This window comes from Arvicola amphibius, chromosome 7, assembly GCF_903992535.2.
Source record: "Arvicola amphibius chromosome 7, mArvAmp1.2, whole genome shotgun sequence".
NCBI classification, from domain to species: domain Eukaryota; kingdom Metazoa; phylum Chordata; class Mammalia; order Rodentia; family Cricetidae; genus Arvicola; species Arvicola amphibius.
In genome coordinates, this window is record NC_052053.1 from 48,715,568 (window position 1) to 48,740,431 (window position 24,864).

The 24,864-nt window shown below is 52.8% G+C and overlaps 2 protein-coding genes across 4 annotated transcripts; one reads left to right on the top strand and one right to left on the bottom strand.

Annotated features, from left to right (window-relative positions):
• Positions 1–371: 371 nt before the first annotated feature.
• Positions 372–10,491, top strand: Ntmt1 (N-terminal Xaa-Pro-Lys N-methyltransferase 1). 3 transcript variants are annotated; one of them, XM_038337126.2, is made up of 4 exons: positions 372–500; positions 7,113–7,316; positions 7,962–8,214; positions 9,856–10,491. In XM_038337126.2, the coding sequence occupies exons 2-4, from the start codon at positions 7,155–7,157 to the stop codon at positions 10,110–10,112; spliced, it is 672 nt and encodes a 223-aa protein (XP_038193054.1). In that variant the 5' UTR covers positions 372–500; positions 7,113–7,154; the 3' UTR covers positions 10,113–10,491. The 3 variants fall into 3 exon arrangements, with proteins under 3 accessions (XP_038193054.1, XP_038193055.1, XP_038193056.1); XM_038337127.2 differs by lacking the exon at positions 372–500 and having other exon boundaries at positions 7,115–7,252; XM_038337128.2 differs by lacking the exon at positions 372–500 and having other exon boundaries at positions 7,177–7,252; positions 7,966–8,214.
• A 618-nt stretch (positions 10,492–11,109) lies between these two features.
• Positions 11,110–17,475, bottom strand: Asb6 (ankyrin repeat and SOCS box containing 6). The gene is made up of 6 exons (XM_038337129.1): positions 17,255–17,475; positions 16,137–16,312; positions 12,634–12,740; positions 12,426–12,534; positions 12,040–12,126; positions 11,110–11,931 (listed from the first exon to the last, which is right to left on the bottom strand). Exons 1-6 carry the CDS (start codon positions 17,365–17,367, stop codon positions 11,267–11,269), a joined length of 1,257 nt encoding a protein of 418 aa, XP_038193057.1. The 5' UTR covers positions 17,368–17,475; the 3' UTR covers positions 11,110–11,266.
• Positions 17,476–24,864: the final 7,389 nt, after the last annotated feature.

Here is a 24,864-nt window from a genome sequence, read left to right on the forward strand (position 1 = left end):
GAGCTGGCCGCGGGTGGGAGTGAACGGCCGTGGGGAGGGGCGAGCTAGCGATGGGGAGGGGCGAATTTGCCGTGGGGCGGGACTATCTGGTCGTGTGGTTGAGCGAACAGACCGTGGGGAGGGGCGATCTGGATGTGTCAGGTGAGCTGGCTGTGAGACGGGGCGGTCGGACTGTGGGACGGGGTGAGATGGGCGTGGAGAGGGTGAGTTGGCTTTGGGCGTGGCGATCTGACGTTGAACCGGGTGGGCTGGCGAAGGGACTTGGCGATCTGGCCGTGGGGAAGGGCGATCTGTCTGTGGGGCGGGGTGAGCTGGCCGTGGGGCGGAGCGAGCTTGAGTCCACTCCCCTCCGGGCTCGAGGAAGTGACGTGTGCGGACAAAGGCAGGGGCCGCGAGGTGTCTGGTCCGGTAGAGTGGTGGCGCCTGCTGTGGGCTCCGGTCCTTGCCAGCCTCCTTCTCGCCTCGCCCTTGTCTCTCGGGTCCCCAGAGCTCCCATCTGGGTGAGTAGCGCGAGGTGGACGGAGGGGACGAGGCCAGGGAAGAGGGAGGTGCTCACCCCAGCTGCCCAAAGCGGTGAGGCCCGGTCGTCAAGTGACCCGGGCCTGCCCCACGTGCGTGTCCTGGAGAAGTCCACCGACCAGACCTGGGCAGGGACCGTGGTGACCACGGATCGGGTTAGAGGAAGCCACGTTGTCGGAGGCAGGCAAGACAGGTACCCGCTCCACCCGCGCTCCTAAGCCACCGAAAGACCCTTTCCAGTCCTCAGTTTTCCCTCTGAGATAAGAGCAAGCCTGGTGTGAGAAATTGGCGCCGTGCGCGGCTCACGACCTCGTGGTTAAGTGCCCGGTTGCACAGATTGCTGTGGTGTTTAACTAGTTCCAGCTCTGACTGACACAGCTACGGTCTCCAGAGCCCTTGGGGCCAAGGTCAGCCTTTTTGTGGGGAGACTGCCATCTCGAAAAGCCCAGGCTTTGCCGCTCCACCAACTGTGTGATCGTTTCGTTCTTTCATCCTTTTGATGAAGGGTTGGAACTGCTGGTGTCACAGGCCCTCCCTGCCTAGGGTGGTGTAGCTGAGGGCAGTGACGCACTGGATGGTCACCCAGTGAGATGGGCCGCACCCCCAGGAGGGCCCAGGACTACATAAGGAGCTTGGATCCTGTCCTTAGTTTTTTGTGTTTTTTTTTTTTTTTCTTTTTCCTGTTTCCCATGTGGCCTGTTACGGCACATCATTCCCTTAAGCATGCTGGTGTTCCTGTCTATCAACTGGAGTGGGGAGGGGATGAGGGGGACTGTGGGAGTGTTGGAGTAACTTGTGGAATACTCTGCTGGAGGCCAGAAGCCATAGGATCAAGAGGTCAGCCTTTCCATCTGTGAAGTAGTTCTGGGTGTACAGGGAGGGAGAGCTTCTGTTTGTATCTTCCAGATTGACCATCAGTTTCCCTGCTCATATGACCTCATAGAACCTTCCTAGGGGCTATGAGTTCTGGCGGTTTTAATACATTTCCTCACTCGATCATCTTAAGAATGGTATTCGAGCTTTTTATTTTTATATTCGATCATGCGTATATGGGGGGCTGTACATGTGAGTGCAGGAATGTGGGAGGCCAGAAGAGGGCGTTAGATCACAGGAACTGGAGTTCTTGGTGGCATGAGCCAGCCAAAGTGAGGTGTTGAAAAGAGCAGCCAGGTCTCTGACGTCTGAACCGTCTCACCAGCTCTCGTCTGAGAACTAAAAGCTCAAGAGAGTATACGGTATACACCTTCCACTGTGGGTCGCCTGACTTCTCAGAGGCACACTTCATCACCACAGCCTTTCCATGAAGTTCTGTGTCACTGTCCTCGTTGAATAAAAACAAGAGCCAGGCAGTGGTGGCGCACACCTTAATCTCTACATTTGGAAGGCAGAGGCAGGTGGATCTCTGAGTTCAAGGCCAGCCTGGTCTAGAGAGTGAGTCCCAGGACAACTGTGGCTACATGGGGGAGACCCTGTCTTGAACAAACAAAAACAACAAAAAAAAGGAAGGACATTGGCAGAGCATTTGGCTTATTTATTCATTTATGTCGCAGCTGTGAGGTAAGGGCTGTGCCTTGGAGCTGTGGGTCAGCAACTCAAGTTGTTTCTGTTTTGATACCCTGTCTCATGAGGTCTAGGCTGGCCTCAGAGTCACTCTGTAGCCAAGGATGTCTTTGAACTTTTGACTCTCCGGCATCCACCTCTGGAGTGTTGGGGTGACATGATGCACCACCATATCCAGTTTTGGGGGTCCTGAGGCTTTGTGGATATTAGGCAAGTGCTCTGTCAACTGAACTGCTTTTGTTTTCTTGAAACAGGCTCTCACTGTGTAGTTCAGGCTAGTCTTGAACTCTTGATCCTCATGCCTCAGCCTCCTGAATGCTAGGAATATCAGCATGTAATGCATCATACCAACTAAGCGTCCTGTCTACGTCTCTACAGCTAGTGAGTAGAACCAAGTCTCAGGTCCATCTCACCTTACCGTCAGAGCCTTTTGTTTGGTTTTGATAGAGGCTCTCACTGTGTAGAACAGTCTGGCCTAAAATTCGTAGCTCCTCTGCCTCTGCCTCCAAGGGTATCCACCACCACTGCCATCCTATTTTTTTGTTTGTTTGTTTTGTTTTTGTTTTTTGAGACAGGGTTTCTCTGTAGCTTTGGGGCCTGTACTGGAACTAGTTCTTGTAGACCATGCTGGCCTTGAACTCACAAAGATCCCCTTGCCTCTGCCTCCGGAGTGCTGGGTTTAAAGGCGTGCGCCACCACTGCCCGGTATACTTCTGTTTTTTGAGACAGGGTTTCTCAGTGCCGACCAGTTTGGCCTTGGACTCAGGAATCCACCTGTCTCAGCCTCTGGAATGGTGGGATTAAAGGCATATGCCAGCACACCTGATGCCTGAAACACTTTTTAGCTCATAATAAAGCCTTGTATGGTTGGAGGTTGAAAAGATGACTCAGTGGTTAAGAGCACTGGCTGTTCTTCCATAGGTCCTGAGTTCAATTCCCAGCACCTACATGGTGGCTCACAACCATCTATAGTGAGATACGATCCCCTCTTCTGTCCTGCAGGCATACATATAGGAAGAACACTGTATACGTAATAAATATATATTTAAAAATAAAATAAAACCTTGTATGGTGTCTAGTGGTGGTGGCGGCGGTGGTGGTCTTGGCGACACATGCCTTAAATCTTAGCACTTGGGAGGTAGGGGCAGGTGGATCCCAAAAAAGGCAAAATAAAACAGTATGGTTATGGTCAGCCTTCTTCTCTTTTCTGTCTCCATCTTCGCTACCCCCCTCCGCCTTCTTCCTCCTCCATCCACCGGAGTCCTCTGCTAGTTCCACCTAGAACAGGGCCCGCCCACCAGGACTCTTAATTCTAGGCAGGGTTTTGCTTATTTTGCCTTCATAGGAATGTCTCAGGGTGTGGTGACCGCAAAGGCTTGCTGGTGACAATTCACACGTCATTTTCTTAGCTGGGTCCTGGGAGAAGAGACTTAGCAGGATGGAGTGGGAGGTGGCTAGATGACCCCAAGGATGTGCAGGTGGCAGTCTGTCATGAGCAAAAGGTCTGTCTGCCCATGAGCTAGCCTGGTATACACACATAGCCACACTGCCCTGACCCTTCCTGCCCGTGGCCATGCAGTTTCATGGTGTAGGGGGCATGTCTTCCTTCCTTTCCTTCTTCCTTCCTTTCCTTCTTCCTTCCTTTCCTTCTTCCTTCCTTTCCTTCCTTCTTTCTTTCCTTCTTTCTTTCTTTCTTTCTTTCTTTCTTCCTTTCTTTCTTTTTCTTTTCTTCCCTCCCTCCCTCCCTCTCTTCCTCCCTTCTTCCCACTCTCTCCCTCTTTCCTTCTTTTTGGCTTTCTGAGACAGGGTTTCTCTGTGTAACATCCCTGGCTGTCCTGGAACTCGCTTTGTAGACCAGGCTGGCCTGAGACTCCCAGATATCTGCCTTCCTCTGCCTCCTGAGTGCATGGATTAAAGGTGTACACCACCCCCACCAGGGGAGGTGTGTTTTTCTTGTTGTCCTCCAGGCCACTCAGTGGACACTAGAGGTCCGTGTTCAGACAGGGCATGTCTTCAGGAGCCAGCCGGGCCGGAAGAGCAAAGCAGCCCTGGACTTTTCCTTTCCTGGCCTGGATGTGTTCCGCCTCCCCACCCCATCCCCAGCCACTTCCTAGAAGCAAGTGGGATTCTTGTAAATTAGATTTTTAAAAAATATTTATTTATTATGTATACAATATTCTGTCTGTGTGTATGCCTGCAGGCCAGAAGAGGGCACCAGAACCCATTACAGATGGTTGTGAGCCACCATGTGGTTGCTGGGAATTGAACTCAGGACCTTTGGAAGAGCGGGCAATGCTCTTTAACCTCTGAGCTATCTCTCCAGCCCTGTAAATTAGATTTTTCAAGAGACTTTGGCAATTGAAGGAATTATGCCATAGGCCTTGGGTGAAGGTAAAGGGTAAAAGGAGTTGGTAACAGCCTGCAGTGTCCTCTGTCCTGGATGGTGTAGGAGCCTTCAAAAGTGAGAAACCAAAGCCGCGCATGCTCGCTCACTCAGTCATTCCCCCCCAGCTAGCATGTGTCCCTGACTCCGCTGGTGCTGTGCAAAGGGTGCACCAGGTCGTGGCCACTCTCAGGAGCTGGGAGGGGGCAGAGTACCTCTCTTCTGTGCCGGACTCCTATTTTCCTGTTCATCTGGTAAGAACCGAATGTCACGTTGGATGCCTGTGTGCTGCGTGGGCTGCAAGAAAAGCCCTGAAGTTGTCGTCCTCAGTGTTGAATAAGACAACTTTGAACAGCAATCTGAAAGTTTTCTTAGGGCTTACAGGCAGCAAGGGGCACGGCTGGTTGCTGGGCCAGCATTGAGCTGGTGTGGTATGGGAGAGGACCGAATGCCATCCTAGCTGGTGGTTGCTAAGGCGCTGGGACATGGTTGCTGTGGTGCCCGGAGAGGCATCTAACAGCCCTCTTGTCCCAGGTCATCCTGTCAGTCCCCAACCAGGTACATAGTGACGCTCAGGCTGTTGCTTCCTATCCAGTCCGTCTCTCAATCCACAGTACCGTTCTGCTTATAGAGGTGGTTGGTCTCTTGGGGACCGACAGGGCTTCACATTCCTTTGTGGGCCAGCTGAAGGCGGCCTTCTACTGCCTTCCCTGGGTCACTGAAGCATGCCACTGTCTTCCCAGGGCCAGTGCTGTGGCATTGTGGTAAAGGAGTGTGGTATTTAGAACCAGGGTCCCCAGCCTGTTACTCCAAGGGCCCCTTGGGTGTGTTTTCCTTTAGCCCAAATCCTTGTAATGAGGAGTACAGTTGTGGTACTCGGGGGCTGGTGACAAATGGGGCTGCTTTGCTTTTCTTGTGTTTCGTTCCCTTTCCAGTTGCAGAAGGACTTAGCGAGACCTCACAGCAGCCCACGGGGTCCTTTCTGGCCTGGGCTCTGCTCACTAGGTTTGCTCTTCTGCTTCTGGATTCCCGTGTTGACTGTGTTGAGCTGTGACTCAGCGACACTGCCTGTCTTAGTGGCACCCAGGTGTGAGGTGTGAACTGCAGGGTCCTGTCCCATGAAGCCAGCTAGTGTTCCAATGGAGATGGAACTCACTGCCTGTGTGGGAAGAGCAGGTCAGGGGCTCGTTGACCTTGAGTAGGGCGTTTGGTTCCCATGTGCCCAGGTTTCCTTTTCCACCTTTTGGTGAAGGTGACGGTGGGTGAGGTGACAGTGGGTGACAGTGACGGTGGGTGAGGGTGACGGTGGGCAAAGGTGACAGCAGGTGATGGTGACAGTGACAGTGGGTGACAATGGTATCTACTTGTGGGAAACATGAGTGCTGGGCAATGCCTGAGCAGCAGCCGACACTGTCACCCCGCTGCTGCCTGTGTCTTTTAGCACAGCCACTGCTGTGTCTACTCCCCCTGACACCCCCAGGCTAGTCCTGGGCGTCTCCTTGCACACTGCAAGTGTAGGATTAGTTTAGAGACTGACAGCTTCGTGCACTACTCAGCCAACATGCGTGGGCAGACTGAAGTTCAGGGCTGGTCCTCGGCAAAAGTTCCTCTCTTCCTCCGTGGCTTCTTGCCCACCCTGGCCCTGTCTGCCCATGCCACTTTCACTGTGCGGCAGCCTGCCCCCTTCTTCAGAAAGGGGTGCTCTTAAGCCACCTGTGCTTCATCCCCAGCACTGGAAACCAAAGAAAGGGGTCCCACCATTGACCAGGTTCACAGCCCTCATGGAGCCACACCAAGACGCAGGAGCCCTTGTGTTCTGTTTAGCTGCTTTCTACACTGTGATCATCAGATTCTCGCATTAGCTGGGACAGAGGAGGGACAGCCCTTTCTGTTGTGATTCTGTGTCCCCCACAGCGTGTGGCCAAGCTGGTGTGGGTGTGGCCAGTCCTGTGTCGCCTTGCTGGAGGGCAGGCTGGGCCAGGCTGGACTGTGGCTCACTTCTGTTCCCAGATCTTTTCCTCAGCTACCTGTAGTGTTCAGGACCCCAGGCTCCTCATGACTCTGCTAAGCCTTCCACCTGACCCTTTCTCCTCACTTAACCAACATTCAAGCATCCATCACTACCGGTACCTGCGCTCCTTCCCCGGGGATGCCTCCCCTGAACCTAGTGGCCTCTGGCTGTGTCCTCCTTACTGTTGGGGTCCTGTGTGTGCCTAGCTCCTGCCTGTTGCTTCCTGGGACACAGCTTGGCACCTGGCAGGACCCTGCTCTGGAATGAAGGGCTGGCCTTCCCTGAGCTGTTCACTTGCCACTGAGGGACAAGAGGGCTGCTTGGGCCTCCTAGGGAATCTCCTGCAGTGCCCATAGCAGAAGGCAGGGGACCCTGCTCTGGGTTCTTTGCCTGTCCTGAGGTCACAGGTCATTAAGTCAGGATTCAGGAACCAGACACTAGGCTTCAGGGTCCCTTGCTTTGGTAGTTGTACAAAATGTCTGGGGTGCTGGACTGTCATCCAAGAAGTAGAAGTCTGGACGTTGGTAGTTGGACATTGCTTTCTCCAGAGTTTGTGCCTCACACAGTGTGGGGCTCATACCCTAGAGGCTTCCTGCCATCCAGTGCTCTCACTGCTCATTCTTCCTCTTCTGTCTTCAGAGGGGCAGAGCTGTGGTTGGTGACAGCGTGGCTGGTGACATCATGACAAGTGAGGTGATCGAAGATGAGAAACAGTTTTATTCGAAGGCCAAGACCTACTGGAAACAGATCCCGCCCACGGTGGACGGCATGCTTGGGGGGTATGGCCACATCTCCAACATCGACCTCAACAGCTCTCGGAAGTTTCTGCAGAGGTTTCTAAGGGTAGGCAGGTGTGATGTCCTCTCCAGGAGAGGCTGTGGCTCTGGTGGGGCAGTGTGGGGAGCCACTTCCACATACCACACTGCAGGTACTCTGGTCATCTCTTGGTGGCTGCCACCAAGGCCCTGAAGAGTTGGGTCAGGTGGTGATTGGGTGGGATTTGTGGACTGTGAGTTTTGTCTCTGGGCCAGGAGCCAGGAGCTGGCTGTGCACTGTGGACTCAGCCCTGTCAAAACGGAACAGTCCGGGAACAGCCCCTGCTGGGCCTAAGGGTGCTGGGCTGTGGGTGGTGACTGTCCTCCTGTGACTCCTTGTCCTGCCGCTGTCTGTGTCCTCCCTTCTCAGCCTGTTGCAGCACAGGGGTGAGCCCTGCAGGAGGCCCTTACCCTTTCTCCACACCCTCACACCCCCATCCTCCCCATGGAGCCCCCCTAACACTGTCACCCTGGGGGCTCCTGGAGCGAAGGGAGATTGGGCATCTGCTTTTCTAGCCGTCATCTCAAAGGAGAAGCTGCCTCCCCTTAGCAAGAGTCCCACTTGCCTTCCCATGATAGGCCAGTGCAGGAGCTGGACTCTGCTTCCTGGGATTCACGAGAAGGGCCCTGCAGTGGTGGTGCCTCGTGGGTCACATGCTCTCCTGTGTTTTAGGAAGGACCGAACAAAACCGGGACTTCCTGTGCCCTGGACTGTGGCGCTGGCATTGGAAGGATCACCAAGCGCCTGCTCCTGCCGCTCTTCAGGGTGGTGGACATGGTGGACGTGACTGAGGACTTTCTGGCCAAAGCCAAGACCTACCTGGGGGAAGAGGGCAAGAGGGTGCGGAACTACTTCTGCTGTGGGCTGCAGGACTTCAGTCCAGAGCCCAGCTCCTATGATGTGATCTGGATCCAGTGGGTGATAGGTGAGAGTCGCGTCACATTGCCGGTCCCCGTGCTCACCATGTCTTCCGCCACTCAGGTGCCCCGCCAGCCCTGGGAGCCTAGTTCTGCTCCCCCGGTGAGCTGGCCAGCTGAGACGCAGCTCCCTCAGTTCTCAGGACTGTGGTGAGAAACCTAACGCCAGCTGAATAACTGCATGGAGGTGGAACAATCTTAAGTGGTCACTGTTGATCTGTAGGTGTGGAAATGAGTTATTAAGGATTTATTCTTTTTAAATTCTTCTCTCAGGAGCCAGAGAAATGGCTCAGCAGTTAAGAGCACTGACTGTTCTTTTGCAAAGGACCTGGGTTTGGTTCCTAGCACCCACCAGGTGGCTCGTGGCCATCTTCCCCTATAGCTGTGGGGGATCCAGTGCTGTCTCCTGACCTGAATGGATATCAGGCACACACGGCACAAATACATACATGCAGACAAACACCCATATACATGAAAATAAATTAATTAAAAAATAATTTAAGCCGGGCGGTGGTGGCGCACGCCTTTAATCCCAGCACTCGGGAGGCAGAGGCAGGCGGATCTCTGTGAGTTCGAGGCCAGCCTGGTCTACAAGAGCTAGTTCCAGGACAGGCTCTAAAAAAGCTTCAGAGAAACCCTGTCTCGAAAAACCAAAATAATAATAATAATAATAATAATAATAATAATTTAGAATGATGTTTTTCAGGGTTTCTCTATGGCTCTGGCCATTCTGGAACTCATTCTGTAGACCATGTTGACCTCGAACTCAGAGATCCACCTGCCTCTGCCTCCCAAGTGCTAGGATTAAAGGCATTTTCCACCATGCCCCACTTAGAATTTTTTTAAAAAGATTTAAAATGTGTATGTGTGAGTGCCTGCATGTCTGTGTATCGTGTGTGCAGTGCCCATGGAGGCCAGAAGAGGGCATCACATTCCTCTGGAGTTGGAGTTACAGACTGCTGTGAGCCACCATGTGGGTGCTGGGAACAGAACCCTGGTCCTCTAGAAGAGCAATTGGTGCTAGTAACTCTCCAGCCCCTAAATTCTTATCTTTTACTGTGGTCAATACTCCTACCCCCTAATTTCCTTATGTAGCTTAGATTGGCCTCAAACTCAAATCCTCCTGTCCAATGGTAGAGTCACAGGGTGCATGGCCAGGCCAGAACAGGGGCGTTTTAAGAAAATGAAAGTAACTCTGCACTCCTGCTATGGCAGTGGGGCTGTGGTGGGGTGCCCACATGGCCTAGCAGCTCTCTGGACTCTGGGGCTGTGGTGGGGTGCCCACACAGCCTAGCAGCTCTCTGGACTCTGGGGCTGGGGTGGGGTGCCCACATGGCCTAGCAGCTCTCTAGACTGCTGTACCCAGGTGCATCCTGAGCGGGCTGCATAGCACTACTGTGACACTGTGGCCTAGCCCTGTTGTTTAAAAGCTTTCTGCTCCACCCACAAATGCAGGCCTAGCAAAGGGTGGTGTGCCACGCAGCTAGTAGGGCGCCCAGACAGGGCAAACCCCAGCTTTTGACTTGGCGTATATTGCTTTTGTGTGGGTGACCTCAGAACTCACACTTCACATGACTGAGACACCAGCTCGCTGGGTCCATGCTGAGGGTGCACAGACACGTGCACACACACTTCTCTGTTCCCCCCAGGTCACCTGACGGATCAGCACCTGGCTGAGTTTCTGCGCCGCTGTAAGCAGGGCCTGCGTCCCAATGGTATCATTGTCATCAAGGACAACATGGCCCAGGAGGGTGTGATCCTGGACGATGTGGACAGCAGTGTGTGCCGCGACCTCGAGGTGGTACACCGGATCATCCGCAGTGCTGGCCTCAGCCTCCTAGCGGAGGAGCGCCAGGAGAACCTGCCGGATGAGATCTACCATGTCTACAGCTTTGCCCTGAGATGAGGCCAGGGCCAGCGCTAGGGGCACGCAGCTGGCAGGCCACTAGACACACTTGCCATCCACCTTTGACTCCAGTGGGAGGGACAAGCCCTGGATTGTGCTGTGTATTGGGGCAGTACTGCCCTGTCACTCCAAGGCACCAAGGATATGGGAAGCTAAGCTGCCACCTGGGACTGGCTGCCAAGGACCTGAAGTGTATGCATTGCTGTTCCAGGACAGCCAGGAGAGCTGCACATGGTACCTGAGGTGGTGCCACTTACAGGAGTGGTCAGACCCACATCCTCTGATGGCTCGCAGCAGCCTGCAGTAAGGGGAGCTTCTCTTCTTGAGCCCCTCCCTGACAGGCACTTTGCAGTCAATAAAAGGGTGAGCTCTGTTCTCAGATGCCTCAGGCAGTCTGGAGTGGTGCTGTGTGGGGACATGTGTCAGGTCACGCCGACATACACACTGACACCGAGTTTAATCTTATAAATATATTTCATCAGCTCTGCTCACTCCCAAGGCCAAGCTGACTTGAGGTCTTGCTCAGCACTAGAGAGGAGAGCCAGCTTCTGGCCTCAGCTGCATGCTCCCCTTACAAAGCCAGGCCTTGAAACAGAGGGTCCCATTGTGCTCATGACACCTCAGTCCCCGAGATGTGGGTGTGACATGAGCAGAGCTGCCACCAACCACAGTGCCTGAGCACTAAAGGCTCGGGCAGGGCCCTAACTGGAAGCCCACCACCACTGTAGGGGCCTCAGTGCCTCTTGCCCTTCAAAGCACTGTGAGGTTGCAGAGCAGGGCCAAACTGGATGGCCCAGGGTTTTGGCGCTGGTCCCTGAGAGACACAAGCATGTGCCTCCCCCAGGATCAATCAGCTGAGAAGGCTCTGAGGGGCCTGGCCCCTGCGTCCCTGCTTCTGCAAATGGCCTGTCAGCTCCTGATTGGGGGCAGCTGTGTCCCAGCCACACTAGCTCCTCCACTGAGTGCTGAGGGAGGAGGCGAGTGTCTCCCTGGAGGCAGCCACGCCTTTGGCCTCCAGGGCACTAACCTAGTGGTTTTGTATCAGTAAAGGGCAAAGCTTGCCCAGATAAAAGGAACCTCAGAAGGCTGTTACAGTACCAGGTCTACCCTAGGCTTGGCTTCAGCCAACCCAGGCCACTCTGCCCCAGGCTCCATCAGCAGCTGTCTCCTGTGCCGCTGTGCGCACTGAGCAGGTACCACTTGAGCCTGTCAGGCAGGGGCAGGGCTTTGACCTTGGTGTCCACGGGCCACGGGCGCAGGCACAGCCGGATGGCCACGCGGCACAGGTGTTTGAGGGGTGGTGGGTAGCTCTCTAGCTGCCGCAGGGAGGCATGCAGGGCCTGGATCTTCCCTGCCAAGCTACCCACTGGGTGGATGTTGAAGTTCTCAGGCAGCTGAAGCCTCTGGGAGCTAGTCACCATGAGGTCCAGCACGGTCTCAGCCTTATGCAGAAGCTCAACATGGCTGTCATCCTCAGCACAGCCTGGGTGGGAACACAGCCTCTCAAAAATGAGGCTGAAGCCAGACCAACAGGATGCACCATGCAGGGAGCAGTTGTAGGCAGCCCCAGACTCCAGCAGGAAGCGCAGAAGGGGGAAGTGCAGCTTGAAGCTCTTGAGGCAGATGTGTGTGAGGGACTCGTGGGCTGGACACTCACTGGGGTCGGCCCCATGGGCCAGCAGAAGCTGCGTAACTTGGAAGCAGAAGCGGTTGATCATCGGGGCCTCCTCCTTGTCCCCGCAGACAGTCTCACCGAGTAGGAAGATGATGCACGTGAAAACGGTGTCCCCATCTTTGGTGGTGGCCTTGACGTCTGCCCCTGGAAGAACCACAGAACAAAGATGAGAGGTGGCTGGCAGTCCTTACCAAACTGTGGGGGGGGGGGGGCGCGAGCAGAAGACAGCTGCTGTGGACAGCAGACCCTCACCTCCCTCCAGGAGGAGCCGGATGTTGTCTGTGTTGTGGATCTGTACTCCATCGCTACTGGCCAGAGCATGCAGCAGTGCTGTCTTCCCTAGGGGGAGAGGGAGGATGAGGTCAGGGTGCTCAGAGATGGGAAGCAGGATTCCCAGGGCTGAGGGAAGAGCTTCTGGCTTTTCATCCACACAAAAATAGGAACAAGAAGGCAGCAAGTCAACACCTGTCTGCATCCACACAGGGACTCAGGACACTTCTTAAAGATGCCTTCTCAGGCAGCATGGAGAGAATGGCCACACCTCCAGGGTGCTGGACTCGGGCAGGCTAGTCCCCTCCTCCTGTGTGCCAGCTGTGGCTGTGCCATCCTCTAGGGCCCGCCTCCCACGAGGCACTTACCGTTCTTGTCAGCTGCATTAACATCTGCTCCAAGATCCAAGAGGCGCTGTAGGCAGGGCAGGCGTTCGGGTTCCTCGCTGGCCAGATCTAAGGGGCTGCTCTCATGAATCTGGTGCCAAAGGGGATAGCAGCCACGTTGGCCTAGGGCCTGAAAGGCTGGTTGGTAAATCTACCACACACACCCAAGCCACCTGCACCTGACTCTTACCCGGTCCCTCCGGTTGATGTCAGCCCCATGGCGCACCAGCAATTCCACCATGTCAGGCTGGTTTCTCAGGACAGCGATGTGCAGGGCTGTATAATAGGTAACGGGGTCTGGGAGGCAAAGAAGTAGGAGTCAGTCCATTCTCAAAGGCCTGAGACCAGCCTCAGCCTCTCCCCAGCATCGCCACCTCAAGTGTGCAGACGCTAGGCCTGCAGTCCGATGGGTGTGTTGGCCCCAGTCTCCTGTCTGTTTCCTCTCGGATTCCCAGGGTCGTGCAGAGTAGTTGCTGTGCTCAGGCCTGGCAGTGCAGCCAGACTCTCACAACATCCTTGACCTTGCTAGGTAGCCAGGGTCACTACAGCCAGGCCAGGTGACCATGTGGATGGGCTCTGGAACAGACCCCCATCTTCCGCTTGCAAGATTCCCAGGTGCCTGCAGCTCTGAGCATGTTTCTTAATGAAAGGCAGTTGGGCTTTGTGAGGGTCAGCAGGGTCCCCACCTGCTTGTAGGCAGTGCTGCCTGTGTCCACCTCCTGGTGACAACCAGTGGAGGACAGGAAGCTGGCCCTCCATCACCTCTGATGTTTAAGGAACCTACGAGCCCTGCTGGCGTAGGAAGTCCTTCTGTCTTTGTTTTGCTTTTATTGTTTAATGAATAAAGCTGTTTAGGCCAGTGACTTAGCAAAATAGGGCAAGGTGGGAGCTCCCTCCAAGCAGACAGAGGAGGAGAGCGTAGGTGGAGTGAGCGACAAGCCATGGAGCTGCCAGCTGGAACCTTGCCAGTAGGCCACAAGCCTCATGATAATTAAATAATAGAAATGGGTTAATTTAAGATATAAGAGCTAGCTAGCAATATGCTTAAGTGACTGGCCAAGCAGTGATTTAAATAATATAGTATGTGTGATTATTTCTAGTCAGGGCATTGGGAAACGAACTAGTGGCCCCTGCCAACAATTGGCACCAACATGGTCCACTAAATCCACTTAAAAAACCTGAGAGCTTGAAAAGAATTCTACACACACACACACAAAGTTTAATGCAGCTTCGTGTTGTTTGCTGGCAGAAAGCAGAGACATGGCTTCTTTAAGAGGTTTCCTGACTCAGCTTTAGTGGCAAAAACTGCACAGCTTCTTTAAAAATCGGCTTCCTGGTTCTCCAGCAGGAAGTCTGGCTCTTTCAGGAGGCCGAGCACTTGAATGGGGTTTGTGAGCAGCATGTTACAAACTGCTTAATGGCACAGCATAGACCTGCTGCATACCTGGAACTGGGGCGGTGTGCACAGCTCGCAGAAGTGGTGAACAGACCTCCATGCTGGGCTGGGCGGAGCCAAAAGGCAAAGCAGCTTTAGTCCTAGCCAAGTCACTTAGCATTTTAAGAAGTTCTCCTGGTCAGAAAATTATTACAGATATGCAATAAAGACAGATTCAGATAAAAAAGACCTCTAAATGGGTCACAGTGTTGGATAATGTACGTAGGCTTGAGAGAGGAGAAAGAATAGACAGTTATAAAAGGAATAAATGGTTATAAGAAAATAAAAAAGTCTTTAAAAAGACAGAGTACAGACAGTCATAGATTAAAGAAAAAATAAGCTACATAAAGATGGAATATACACAGAGTCTGGATTATGTGTATTATTGTTTTCTTTAAATTTTTTGACTGAATGAGCTAAGTACAGAGAGACATTTCATTGTACGTGCTGCTAAGCTAAACCAACACAAAGGTATTTTGACTTCAAAATTTAGGTCTAAGAATTTGTTGCTTTATAAAGGGGTTCTTTTGTTTCTACAGAGGATGAGAACCTGTGGCCTCCTTCTAGACTAATGTGGTTTGATGGACCAAGAACCCCCCCAAAAGGTCACTGTGAACACCCCCAAAAATTACTCTGCCCAACAAAAAGCAGGAAGCAGTTTGGACAGAACTACACCCAAATTCCCAAATATTGTTTATAAATATTTGTTTACATTTAGAGGGGGTTATTCTATAGAGATTTGCATTGGTATAGACCTTGGTTTATTGATACAAATTTAAGGTCAATTTTGTTATATATATATTTCTGCTCTTGAATAAGGTATTGTGTTTGTGTAGCTCATTTAAAAATGTAATGAATAAATTAAGAAATACAGTTAATAGATAATTATTGATAATAGTCAAGCTAGTATCATTTAGTTATTCTTCAAATCTTTCAAAGACTACAGAATATGGTATTTAAAATATTTTAAGAACTTATGACTTTTCATGACAGTGAGACACGTCTGCTCCTGGCAGTACCAATCTACTTCAAGAGGATGATGGGCATCGAAGAGGCTCCTCATGGAGTTTGCCAGCCATTTGGGCAAGAAACTGCTCTTGCTTGAACTGCTTGACTGGACTTGCAGGACCCACAGCAAAATGACTGCTGAAGCCGCCTAAAGAACGTAAGGCAGTCCTCTGGGGCTCCTGCTTCATGGAAGAGTCTGCCAGACACAGAAGAAAGTGACTGATAAACTGCCAATATAGGTGGAACTGTCTTTGAAATTTCTTGCTTCATGGAAAAGTCTCCTAGATGCCATGGGCCTGTAGACTGAAGATGGATGTCCCAACATTACAGAAGAACTTTGGGTGACTGTCCAGGCAGTGAGATGTCTCTGTCAATTCTAGAGTTTTGGAAGTTGTTTATAATGCACTTCCTGTTTACTCAGGTACTATTATATCCTCCTGGAGTCTTTGATGGAGTTGAAGCATAGATAGTTATAGCTTTCCTTAGTTATGATAAAAGATAAAGTATATATAAATATTGTAACTGTAATTCTTGCTTGATACCTGTTTTATATGTAATTTTACTATGTTAAAGTTAAAACCTTCATTTTTATTTAAACAGAAAAGGGAAAATTGTGTAGGAGGTCCTTCTGTCTTTGTTTTGCTTTTATTGGTTAATGAATAAAGCTGTTTTTGGCCAGTGACTTAACAAAATAGGGCAAGGCAGGAGTTCCAAGCAGATAGAGGAGGAGGGCCTAGACAGATTAAGCAAAGACGCCATAGAGCCACTAGAGGAGAAAGATTTGAGTTGTTAGTTGGAACCTTGCTGGTAGGCCACAAGCCTCATGGCAAAATATAAAATAACAGAAGCAGTGGTTTAAATAACATAGTTTCTGTGTGATTATTTTGAGTCAGGGAGGTCAGGAAACGAACTAGCTGCCTCTGCCAACACTCTGCTTGTAACTGATGCCTATTATAGCTTATCTTCCCATGTGTAGGGCCTGAGCAAAACCCGCCAGACAGCTAAAAGTTGCAGAAAATTATCTTCCCTTGGGCTCTGGGCAATGCCAGTGTAATTAGAGTAATTTCATCATAACGGGAGTGGGATTAATCTAGAAGCTGGGAAAGTTTGGCCACACAATCACATGACAGAAACAACACCCCTCTGTTTGGAGTAGAGGTGTTAAGAGACACCAGAAACCCCACAGACAGGAGGAAAAACAGAGGCCAGGCCTGGCTGCCTAGCCCTGGCCCCTCTGAGATCCCGCTGACCTTCAAAATTGAGGTTGGCCCCGCTCTGCAGAAGGACAGCAGCTGCCCGAGTCAGCCCCAGCTCAGCCATCTTCAGCAAAGCGTTGCTCACACCTTCCTGGTAGAATGGAGAGTGGGCCTTCTGCTCCAGCAGCTCGGTGAGGCCCAGGATGCGGCTCTCCTCAGCGGCAGCATAACTGCACATCGGAGGCAAAGCAGATTTGGGGGGGAACACTTGGGGACCAGGCACCCTACCTTGTGTGCCCTGCCACAATCATCCACAACAACCGATCATGCTCCGTGAGGCAGGAGGTTTTCTTGGTCACAAGTCTGAAATAGGTTTCAGTCATCCCTCGGCTGGCTGTGTCCAGCTCTCTCTCACACCACCCTGGAAGTGGTCCCAAACCCTTCCTCGTCGACACCACCTACTTGGGCCTGGGGACTGCTCCACACCGTGCACCCAGCTTGAAAACGGCCCCGCCACCTCCACCTTCAGAGCCACCCTCTCCCCACGATGTTCATAACTCGTTCTTCCCCCTAATCTCACCCACCAGACCTCTTGCAACAGGTTGGCTCCAAGATTCGACCAACGCCCGGATACAAAAAGCTTATCTGGGTCAGCCCTCCGGAATATGCTAGGCCCAGCCGAGGGAGGGCGGCAGCGCCTTGATGTGCAGCCGCCAGCCCTGCCTCGGAGTTCTGGAAAAGTCTCGCACTGGAGGCCTCAGTGGAAAGAGCTGATGTGGTGTAAAAACCTGGTAAGACTGACAGTGTCTGCAATTCCAGCTCCCGGCTCTCCCAATGCCCCTCCTCTGCCCCGCCCCACCCCACCCCCTGCATCCCACACCACACTGCTGGTCTGGATGCTCGCCTGTCGCAGCGCTCCGAATACCCGGGGAGTCCTGCATAGGGCACAAGAACCACACCAGCTTCCTTCCCCAGACGCTCTCAGAGACCTGTCTGCAGAAAGCGCACTCAGTCAGTCAGCTCGTCTCCTCCCCGCATCCGTGAACAGGGAGCAGCGCCGAGGCCCGGGTCCTCTGCTCTGCAGGACGCTGCGGGCGCAAATCGGGCTGGAGCTCGAGCTCGGAGTCACGCAACTCCCGCCGCGACAATCACAGGGGACCGCAGCCACTCACTCGTCCAGGGGCTCCTGCCGCTCCAGGTCCTGGATGCCCAAGGCACCCAGGATGGCGTCCACCAGGGGCTGGTACTCGAAGATGATCCTGCGGAAACCGTGCAGGAACGGCATGGCGACGGCCGCGCGTCCCGACTCCCACACGCCACCTCCTCCTGATCTACCGGTTCAGACCCCGCGCCGGTTCCCAGCCCTCCGCCCAGGCCGCGGTTCCGCACCGGAAGTGACCCTACCACTCCTACTTCCGATCCGCGCGGGTCTGTGAGGGCGCACGTGCGGCCACAGTGCCCCCTGTTGCCCGGGAGGACCTTATGGCGCGCCTCCCAGCCCCGGCTCCGCCCCCTACGATCCCCCACGTGACCGCTAGAGGGCGTCTGAGCTCCGCTGGGGCCGGCGACCTCTTCCTCCGAGGTGACTCAGACCGTTCCTAGCCAGAACACTGCTCCCTGCAACAACTCCCTAAGGAAGAGCTGCAACCACCTCAGTCTCCACGCTGCATGCAGACTGCGTGACGCAATGAGGACCTTGCACTCAACTCTTCCCCACAGACACTGGGGACAATTCTTTATTCTCTGTCCCTTGCCCCCCTGGCCAAACAAGCTGCCGACTTTTGCCAGCCCTCGCTGGAGAGAATCAATGAACCTTCACGCGCTGGTGTGTAGAATGGCATAACCTCACCTGCCTAGGGTTCTGGACCCTGAGCTGGGAGGTGGAGATGTAGCTGGAACGGACTGAACAGGGGCCAGGCGGCTTCCCCACTTCACGAATTGGAGCAGCTGCAACTTTGACTCCTGCAGCAAGGCCCTGATGATTCTAGAAGGGCAGTTATGGGGAGGTGCCAGTATTCCTGAAGTTGCATCAAGCCATGGCTCCAACCCTGTATTGGGGTTTGTGGTCTTTCTTTTTGGCACCTGTTATCTGCCACAGGGCAAAAGTTGGTTGACTGGGAACAAAGTTTCTTGTTTGTTTTTAAGACAGGAGCTCGTGTAGCCCAGATGGCCTTGAACTCGCAGAGTAGCTGAGGCTAGTCTTGTATTCTGGAGCCTCCTGCCTCCACCTCCCAAGTGTTGGTATCTCAGACTTGCTTCAAGGATGCCCCAGAACACCAAGTGGGCTTTCAAGTCTCTTATCCAGAATGACATAGCATCTGTGTAGGTGTGTAGGTGTTACACTGCTCCTGTGGGGCACTAAATCAGCCCTGACAGACTCTGCTCCCAACAGTGGAAGTGCCAGGTCGGTGATTATTTACTGAGTTGTTCAGGGAATAACAGCCAATAAACAAACAAACAAACAACAAAACTGTACCAGGGGCTGGAGAGTTGGCTCAGCAATTAAGGGCACTGGCTGCCCTTGCAGAAGACCGAGGTTCTGTTTCCAGCCAGCTAGGGCTACATAGTAGGATCTTATCTCAAAAAAAGTGGGTGGTGGTGGCTGGAGAGATGGCTCAGCAGTTATGGACCCGGGTTCAATTCCCAGCACCCATGGGTGGCTCACAGCCATCTATCTCTCTGTTACTTAAGTCCCAGGGTATCTGATTCCATCTTCTGGACTCTGTGGGCATCAGGCATGAAAGTGGTGCACAGACATGCATGCAGGCAAAACATCCATACATGTGAAAAAAAATAGAGATGCATCTGGGGGGTTGGGGTGGCTCAGTTGATAGGCTGCTTAGGTGATGCATGGAGCCTTGGGTTCCACACCCAGCACTGTGCAGAGTGGACATCGTGGCTTCCTGCTTCAGGTCTGTGCCTTTGTTCAATCACCCCTTTCTTCCTCAGCGGCTCCAGCTCTTGGATTTAGGGACTGCCCTGATCCAGAGTGGCTTCAGTTTGCCCTCATGACATCTTCGAGACCCTTCTTCCAAATAAGGTCACTTGAAGGTCCCCAGAAGTGTCAGCGGAACTCAGAGGACAGATTACAACCCCTCTGGCCCTGGCCTCAATGTCTTCATCTGCAACTTGACATTCGACTGGCTCTCAAAGTCCTAGCGCCAATGAAAGGCATCTTGATGTTACTAGTGGCTGACAGAGCGGGGTAGAGCAACAAGAACCAGGCCAGTGAAATGGCTCAGAGAGTGGAGGCTTGCCACCAAGTCTCATGACCTGAGTGTGATCTCTAGGACCCTCATGGCAGAGGGAGAACAGACTCTACAGTTTGTCCTGGACCTCTGTACACACTGTGGTGCACGTGTACAAAGTGTACATAAATGTAAACACTTGCATACCAAACACATAAGAGTTAACTTGCGCTTATGGGGCCCTCCCTGGCTCCTAGCATTGGGCTAAACACCCTACACACTGATTCTGTTAGATCCTATTAAATAAATAACACTATACTCTTTCGTGAGCGGGAATCTGGCTCAGAGTGGTTTCAGAGATTGCCCAATGAAGCACAGTTGGCTAGAGACTCCCCTGTCTGCACACCGCCCTCCAGGGGCTCAGAGTCCCTCCAGCCTCTCTTGCCTCTGAGCCCTAAGAGGTCTAGACTTGCAGGAGGGAGAAACTGACCTTTGTCCCTTCACCGCCCTTAGGCATCACACAGTGGAGCCAGGCTCCACTGCTGGCCAGTCACCCAGGCTCCTGTCTTCAGAAAGTCCTATGCCCCTTGACCCCTCCTGTCAGCAAGGGCAATCCCGTTTCCTCCATCTGCCTCCCATTAAAGCTGTCACTTCACTCACAGCCCCTCCTTTCAGCTCTGACCCTTCTCTCTCTTTTTCTCACCTCTGCCCCTCTGTCTCTGCCTGACCAGACAAGCCCCATCCTGCCACCCAGCTCCAGAACTCCTCGGCCCAATGAGGGACAAACACGAGGCTCAGGCCCTAGAAAGCTCTGTGCCCCCTTCTTTTTTTTTTTTTTTTTTTTTTTTTTTGGTTTTTCGAGACAGGGTTTCTCTGTGGCTTTGGAGCCTGTCCTGGAACTAGCTCTTGTAGACCAGGCTGGTCTCGAACTCACAGAGATCCGCCTGCCTCTGCCTCCCGAGTGCTGGGATCTGTGCCCCCTTCTTATTTCCTCAGGGAGTGTAGGGGTTACACTGAATAATGTTCATATAACCTTAATATATAAAGAACTTTCAAAATCAATAAAACGGTAAAAATGACTTACAGGATATGGACATAGGACATGCATAGGTGGACACAGGCAGAGTCAACAAGCACAAGGAGTGACCAGCCTCTCTAGCTGTCCATCAATAGTGACAACAACCAATGCCACACCTTTAATCTCAACACTCAGGAGACAGAGACAAGTTCAAACCCATCCTGATCTACATATCAGGCCAGCCAGAATAGCCAAATGAGACTCTGTCTAAAAATAAAAAAAATATTTTTAATGTCTAAAAACATTACATGTGTGTGTGCCCATGTATGTGCACACTCTTGAATGCTTGAATACTCAAGCTCAAACAGACATCAGCAGACAGCTTTTGGAAGGTGGGTCCTGGGGATTGAACTCAGGTATGCAGTCTGAGCAGCAAGTTCCTTTCTCCACTGAGCCATCTTGCTGGCCCATCCTTCTTTGTACTTCTAAGGATTTTCTCCTTTTCCACAGTGAGTATGTCTTTGTCTTAGGGTTTCTATGGCTATGAAGAAATACCATGGCCATGGCAACTTTTAATATTTATTTATTTATTTATTTATTATGTATACAATATTCTGTCTGTGTGTATGCCTGCATGCCAGAAGAGGGCACCAGACCCCATTAGAGATGGTTGTGAGCCACCATGTGGTTGCTGGGAATCGAACTCAGGACCTTTGGAAGAGCAGGCAATGCTCTTAACCTCTGAGCCATCTCTCCAGCCCCCATGGCAACTTTTATAAAGGAAACATTTAATTAGGGCCGGCTTATAGTTCATTATCATCACGGCAGGAAGCATGGCAGCGCACGGCAGACCTGGTGCTGGAGTTCTGGATCTTCAGACAGCAGGAATAGATTGGAGTCACAGTGGAACTGGCCTGAGCGTCTGAGACCTCAAAGCCCGCCCCTAGTAACACACTTCCTCCAGCAAGGCCACACCTATTCCAACAAGACCACACCTCCTTATACTGCCCTCCTTAGTGACCAAGCATCTATGGGGGCATTTCTATTCCAATCACCGCAGTCCTGCTAGAGACTTGAAGTTGACATATGCAGAAGCTAAGGAACAGCACTTGTGTAACTCTACATCTGAGGCTGAAGGCCAATCCTACATTGTCTAGACCCTGCTCCTTTTCCAGACCTCATCAGTGACCCCAGAGCCCCTGAGCTCTGTGTTCTGGACCTGCAAGCCAGGGGTGATACAATCCTCAGTACTAGAAGGGGCCTAAGGCTTTCATAGGGTGAGAGAAAGGCCACTCATAGTCATAGTGGTCTTTGGCTGAGGGTGGACTGCTCCGTCATCTATCCCTGAAAAGACACCCATCTCTGGGGCTGAAGAGATGGCTCAGCGGTTGGGAGCACTAGCTGCTCTTTCAGAGGTTCTGAATTCAAATCCCAGCACCCACACGGCAGCTCACAACTGTCTGTAATTCCAGTTCCAGGGACCTAACATCCGGGGCAGATCACCAATGCACATAAAATAAAGATAAATTAAAAAAGAAAAGATACCCACCCACCTCTACAGACAGACAGACAGGCAGACAGACAGACAGACAGACACACACACACACACACACACACACACACACACACACTGTGTGTGTCATGGCCCAGGAGATAAGAGGCTCTGAGAGAGGTGACCTCTGCTAGTTTAGAAGGTGAGGGACCAGGTTGGGATGTAGGCGTGGAACCTGGCCTTACTTTACTTCCTTGGAGGCCACTCTCCATCCTGGCTTCATCTCTCTGTCCTGTTTCCCTCACACACAAGTGTGCTTTTGGGTGTTCACACTTATTCCTTCACCGGTTCTCACACACAGACATTTGCTCTTATGTCTGGTCAGACTCAATGGTGGACATGTGCACTCTCTTACACACAGACACGCTGGTACATGGGAATATTCATACTCATGCTCATATTCAGTCTCTTATGCACAAACGTGCACACACATGCACACACGCACAGACACATGCACACACACATGCACACATGCACACACACATGCACACACACATGCACACACACATGCACAGACACATGCACACACACACACACACACACACACACATGCACTGGCTCACTCTCTCAGACACAATATTTAATTCCTTTCCTCTCATTGGTGCTCCCTCACCTGTGTCTGGGAAGGGCAGCTGCCAGGACAGGTGGCGCCTTGGCCCCATCCCAAGTCCAGCAGTCCTCTCCCAGGAGGCTGGTCTTTAGCCAGCTGTGCCCCTTAGAAGGCCCTGAGTGGGAAGCGGGCAAAGGCCCCTCCCTCTCTTTCCGCCCTTCCTTCCCTCCACACCCTTCCTTTGGGATTCAGTGCCTTTCTTTCCCTCAAGTGAAGTATTTGGAAGCCATAGCTGCCATATAGGACTGTTCCATCATGGAAGAGAGGTCTGGACTCATTCTTCGAGCCTGTCTGGGGCCTGAGGCACCAGCAGATGAGCCCAGCCCCGACGTGCTGTGATGGCTCACACCCTCTGACGACCCCTCTCTTTCCCTTCTGCTTCCCCACACTTATGACCCAGTGTGCCGCTGACTAGCAGGCCCAGCTCATTAGTCCCTGTTCAGCTCCAGTCTCAATGCAGGAGACACAGGGTCCTAATTTATAAGTTCCCTCTGTGGACTCATAGGGGAAACTGAGGCACTGGGTGCTAAACGAGAAGAGATTTCCTACCCTTCTCCTGGGACATCTGTCCAGAGCCTTTCTCTAAGGTGAGACCCCAATCCAGCTTCAACTGCTCAGCCTTCCAGCCCCTGTAAAGAGTCTGTGGTTCTGGTCGTGGCTTGGAGCTCTGAGGGTCACTTCTGGCTGAGCTGACCCAGGCTCCGCTCCCGGTGGGCAGTCTGGGGCTGTGATGTGCACACCGAGAGGGAGCCCCACGGCGTCTTCCTCATCCCCAGACACATCACAGGCTCTGAGTGCCCCAACTGCTCCAACATCAGCTGTATCCCTAGGGGCCCAGAAACCCAGGAGAACAGGAGGTGACATGCATAGAGTCACAGGGTCCCTGGCCAGGGAAGAGCAAGGGTTCTGGGCTGGGGGTTTCCCTAGCCTTTGCTCAGCCCGAAGGCCTGTCTGTCCAAGCAATGGATGAACTGGATGATTGAAAGTATCCTCCCCACTCCAGAATCCAGGGGTGTCTTCAGAGTCTGCCAGACAAGGGTGCTCACTGACTTCCAGCCCATGTGTGGGAAACATGGCCCAGCCTAGCCCCAAAAGATCTGCCCATCCTAAATACCAAGTCACCTCCACATCTGCGTGACTGTAGCCGTCTGTGCTTTGGTCAGACTGCCCAGAGAGCTGGAGGGTATGCCCAGGATGCTGAGGTTTACTCCACTGCTGGCAGATGAGTGGGCCCAGAGTTCTCATCTCATCTCAGAGGCCCACTGGTGCCTACTTGGCCTCAAACCCTGGCAGTCCTGGGGGTAGGGGGGCCCGGTGGTGATGGTGGCACAGAGCTCAGGAGAGAGGCCTGCTGGCACCCTCTGGCTGCTGAACAAAGCCTGACCTAACCTGGCCTGCCAAGAGGTCTTGGACCCCTGACGGGAGGTGGGGGGAAGAAGGATGGGCAGAAGCTGGGGTTAGGGGCATTTGCTCCTTGGGAAGACCAGTCCTTTGTACCCTGCCCTGTTGGCAAGCTGACTCAGGGCAGGAAGGACCCGTCGCCATCCGTCAGGGAGACAGAGTGGGCCCATGGCTGCCAGTGGAGGGAGCTGGGAAATCTGATCATTAAGAACCTCTCCTGGCTGTCTGGGGAACTTAATTAAATTGCTGGAGAGGGCTGGGAGAGGGCCACATCTGGAACCAATATGTAGCCTGCTGTTTTCCCTCTTTCCCTTGGCCCATGTCACCGCTGGAGCAGGGAATTCAGCAGTGCAGAAGGGAGCCTGCCTCCTTAGGCACATGGGGAAGCGGAGAGGCAGGCTGGCAGGGACTGGAACCCACGCCCACAATGACACTATGGTGGAGACACAGAGGGACAAGGGTCAGAGAGCCTCGAAGGTGCCGAGGTGGGAAGGAGCGAGTGGTGTGGCCAGGCACACTTTGGGGTTTGACTGTAGTCAGGAGTCATTAAGTCTGGGCTTGAGAGTGTGGCTCTGTAGGAAGAACACTTACCGAGCATGCGTGAGGCCCTAGGTTCAATCGTCAGCAATGCATAAAACCTGGTTATGGTGGTGTCTGCCTGTAATCCCAGCCCTTGGGAAGTGGAGGCAAAAGGACCAGTTCAAGGCCAGCCTGGGCTACAGGAGACCTTAGGAGAAAAACCCAAGCAAACAAATAAAAAAAGAAAAACCCATATCTATTTTACAGGTGGGAAGACCAAGTCCCATAGAATTCCAGAAATCAATAGACCTTGGCCCCAGTCCCATGCGCAGCCAGTATTTGCCAGACGCTTGCCCTGGTGACACTCGGGTGTAGATTTTGCCATTCCTCTGCTATAGGAACAGAGGGAAGCAAGCTGCGATGGAACTGGGGCTGGCTCTATGGATCTGATCCTGGGTCTGTCTGGATACTGTCTAGCCGTGCTCCGTGGGCCA

Bases quoted from the DNA above. Each gene is read 5' to 3' on its own strand.
- Asb6 (XM_038337129.1), bottom strand. From the start codon at position 17,367: ATGCCGTTCCTGCACGGTTTCCGCAGGATCATCTTCGAGTACCAGCCC. The intron at 12,741-16,136 runs GTCAGCGGGATC...TTTGCCTCCCAG, and splicing joins GGCCAACCTCAATTTTGAAG to ACCCCGTTACCTATTATACA. The intron at 12,535-12,633 runs GTAAGAGTCAGG...CTTTGGCACCAG, and splicing joins ACATCAACCGGAGGGACCGG to ATTCATGAGAGCAGCCCCTT.
- Ntmt1 (XM_038337126.2), top strand. From the start codon at position 7,155: ATGACAAGTGAGGTGATCGAAGATGAGAAACAGTTTTATTCGAAGGCC. The intron at 7,317-7,961 runs GTAGGCAGGTGT...CCTGTGTTTTAG, and splicing joins TTCTGCAGAGGTTTCTAAGG to GAAGGACCGAACAAAACCGG. The intron at 8,215-9,855 runs GTGAGAGTCGCG...TGTTCCCCCCAG, and splicing joins CTGGATCCAGTGGGTGATAG to GTCACCTGACGGATCAGCAC.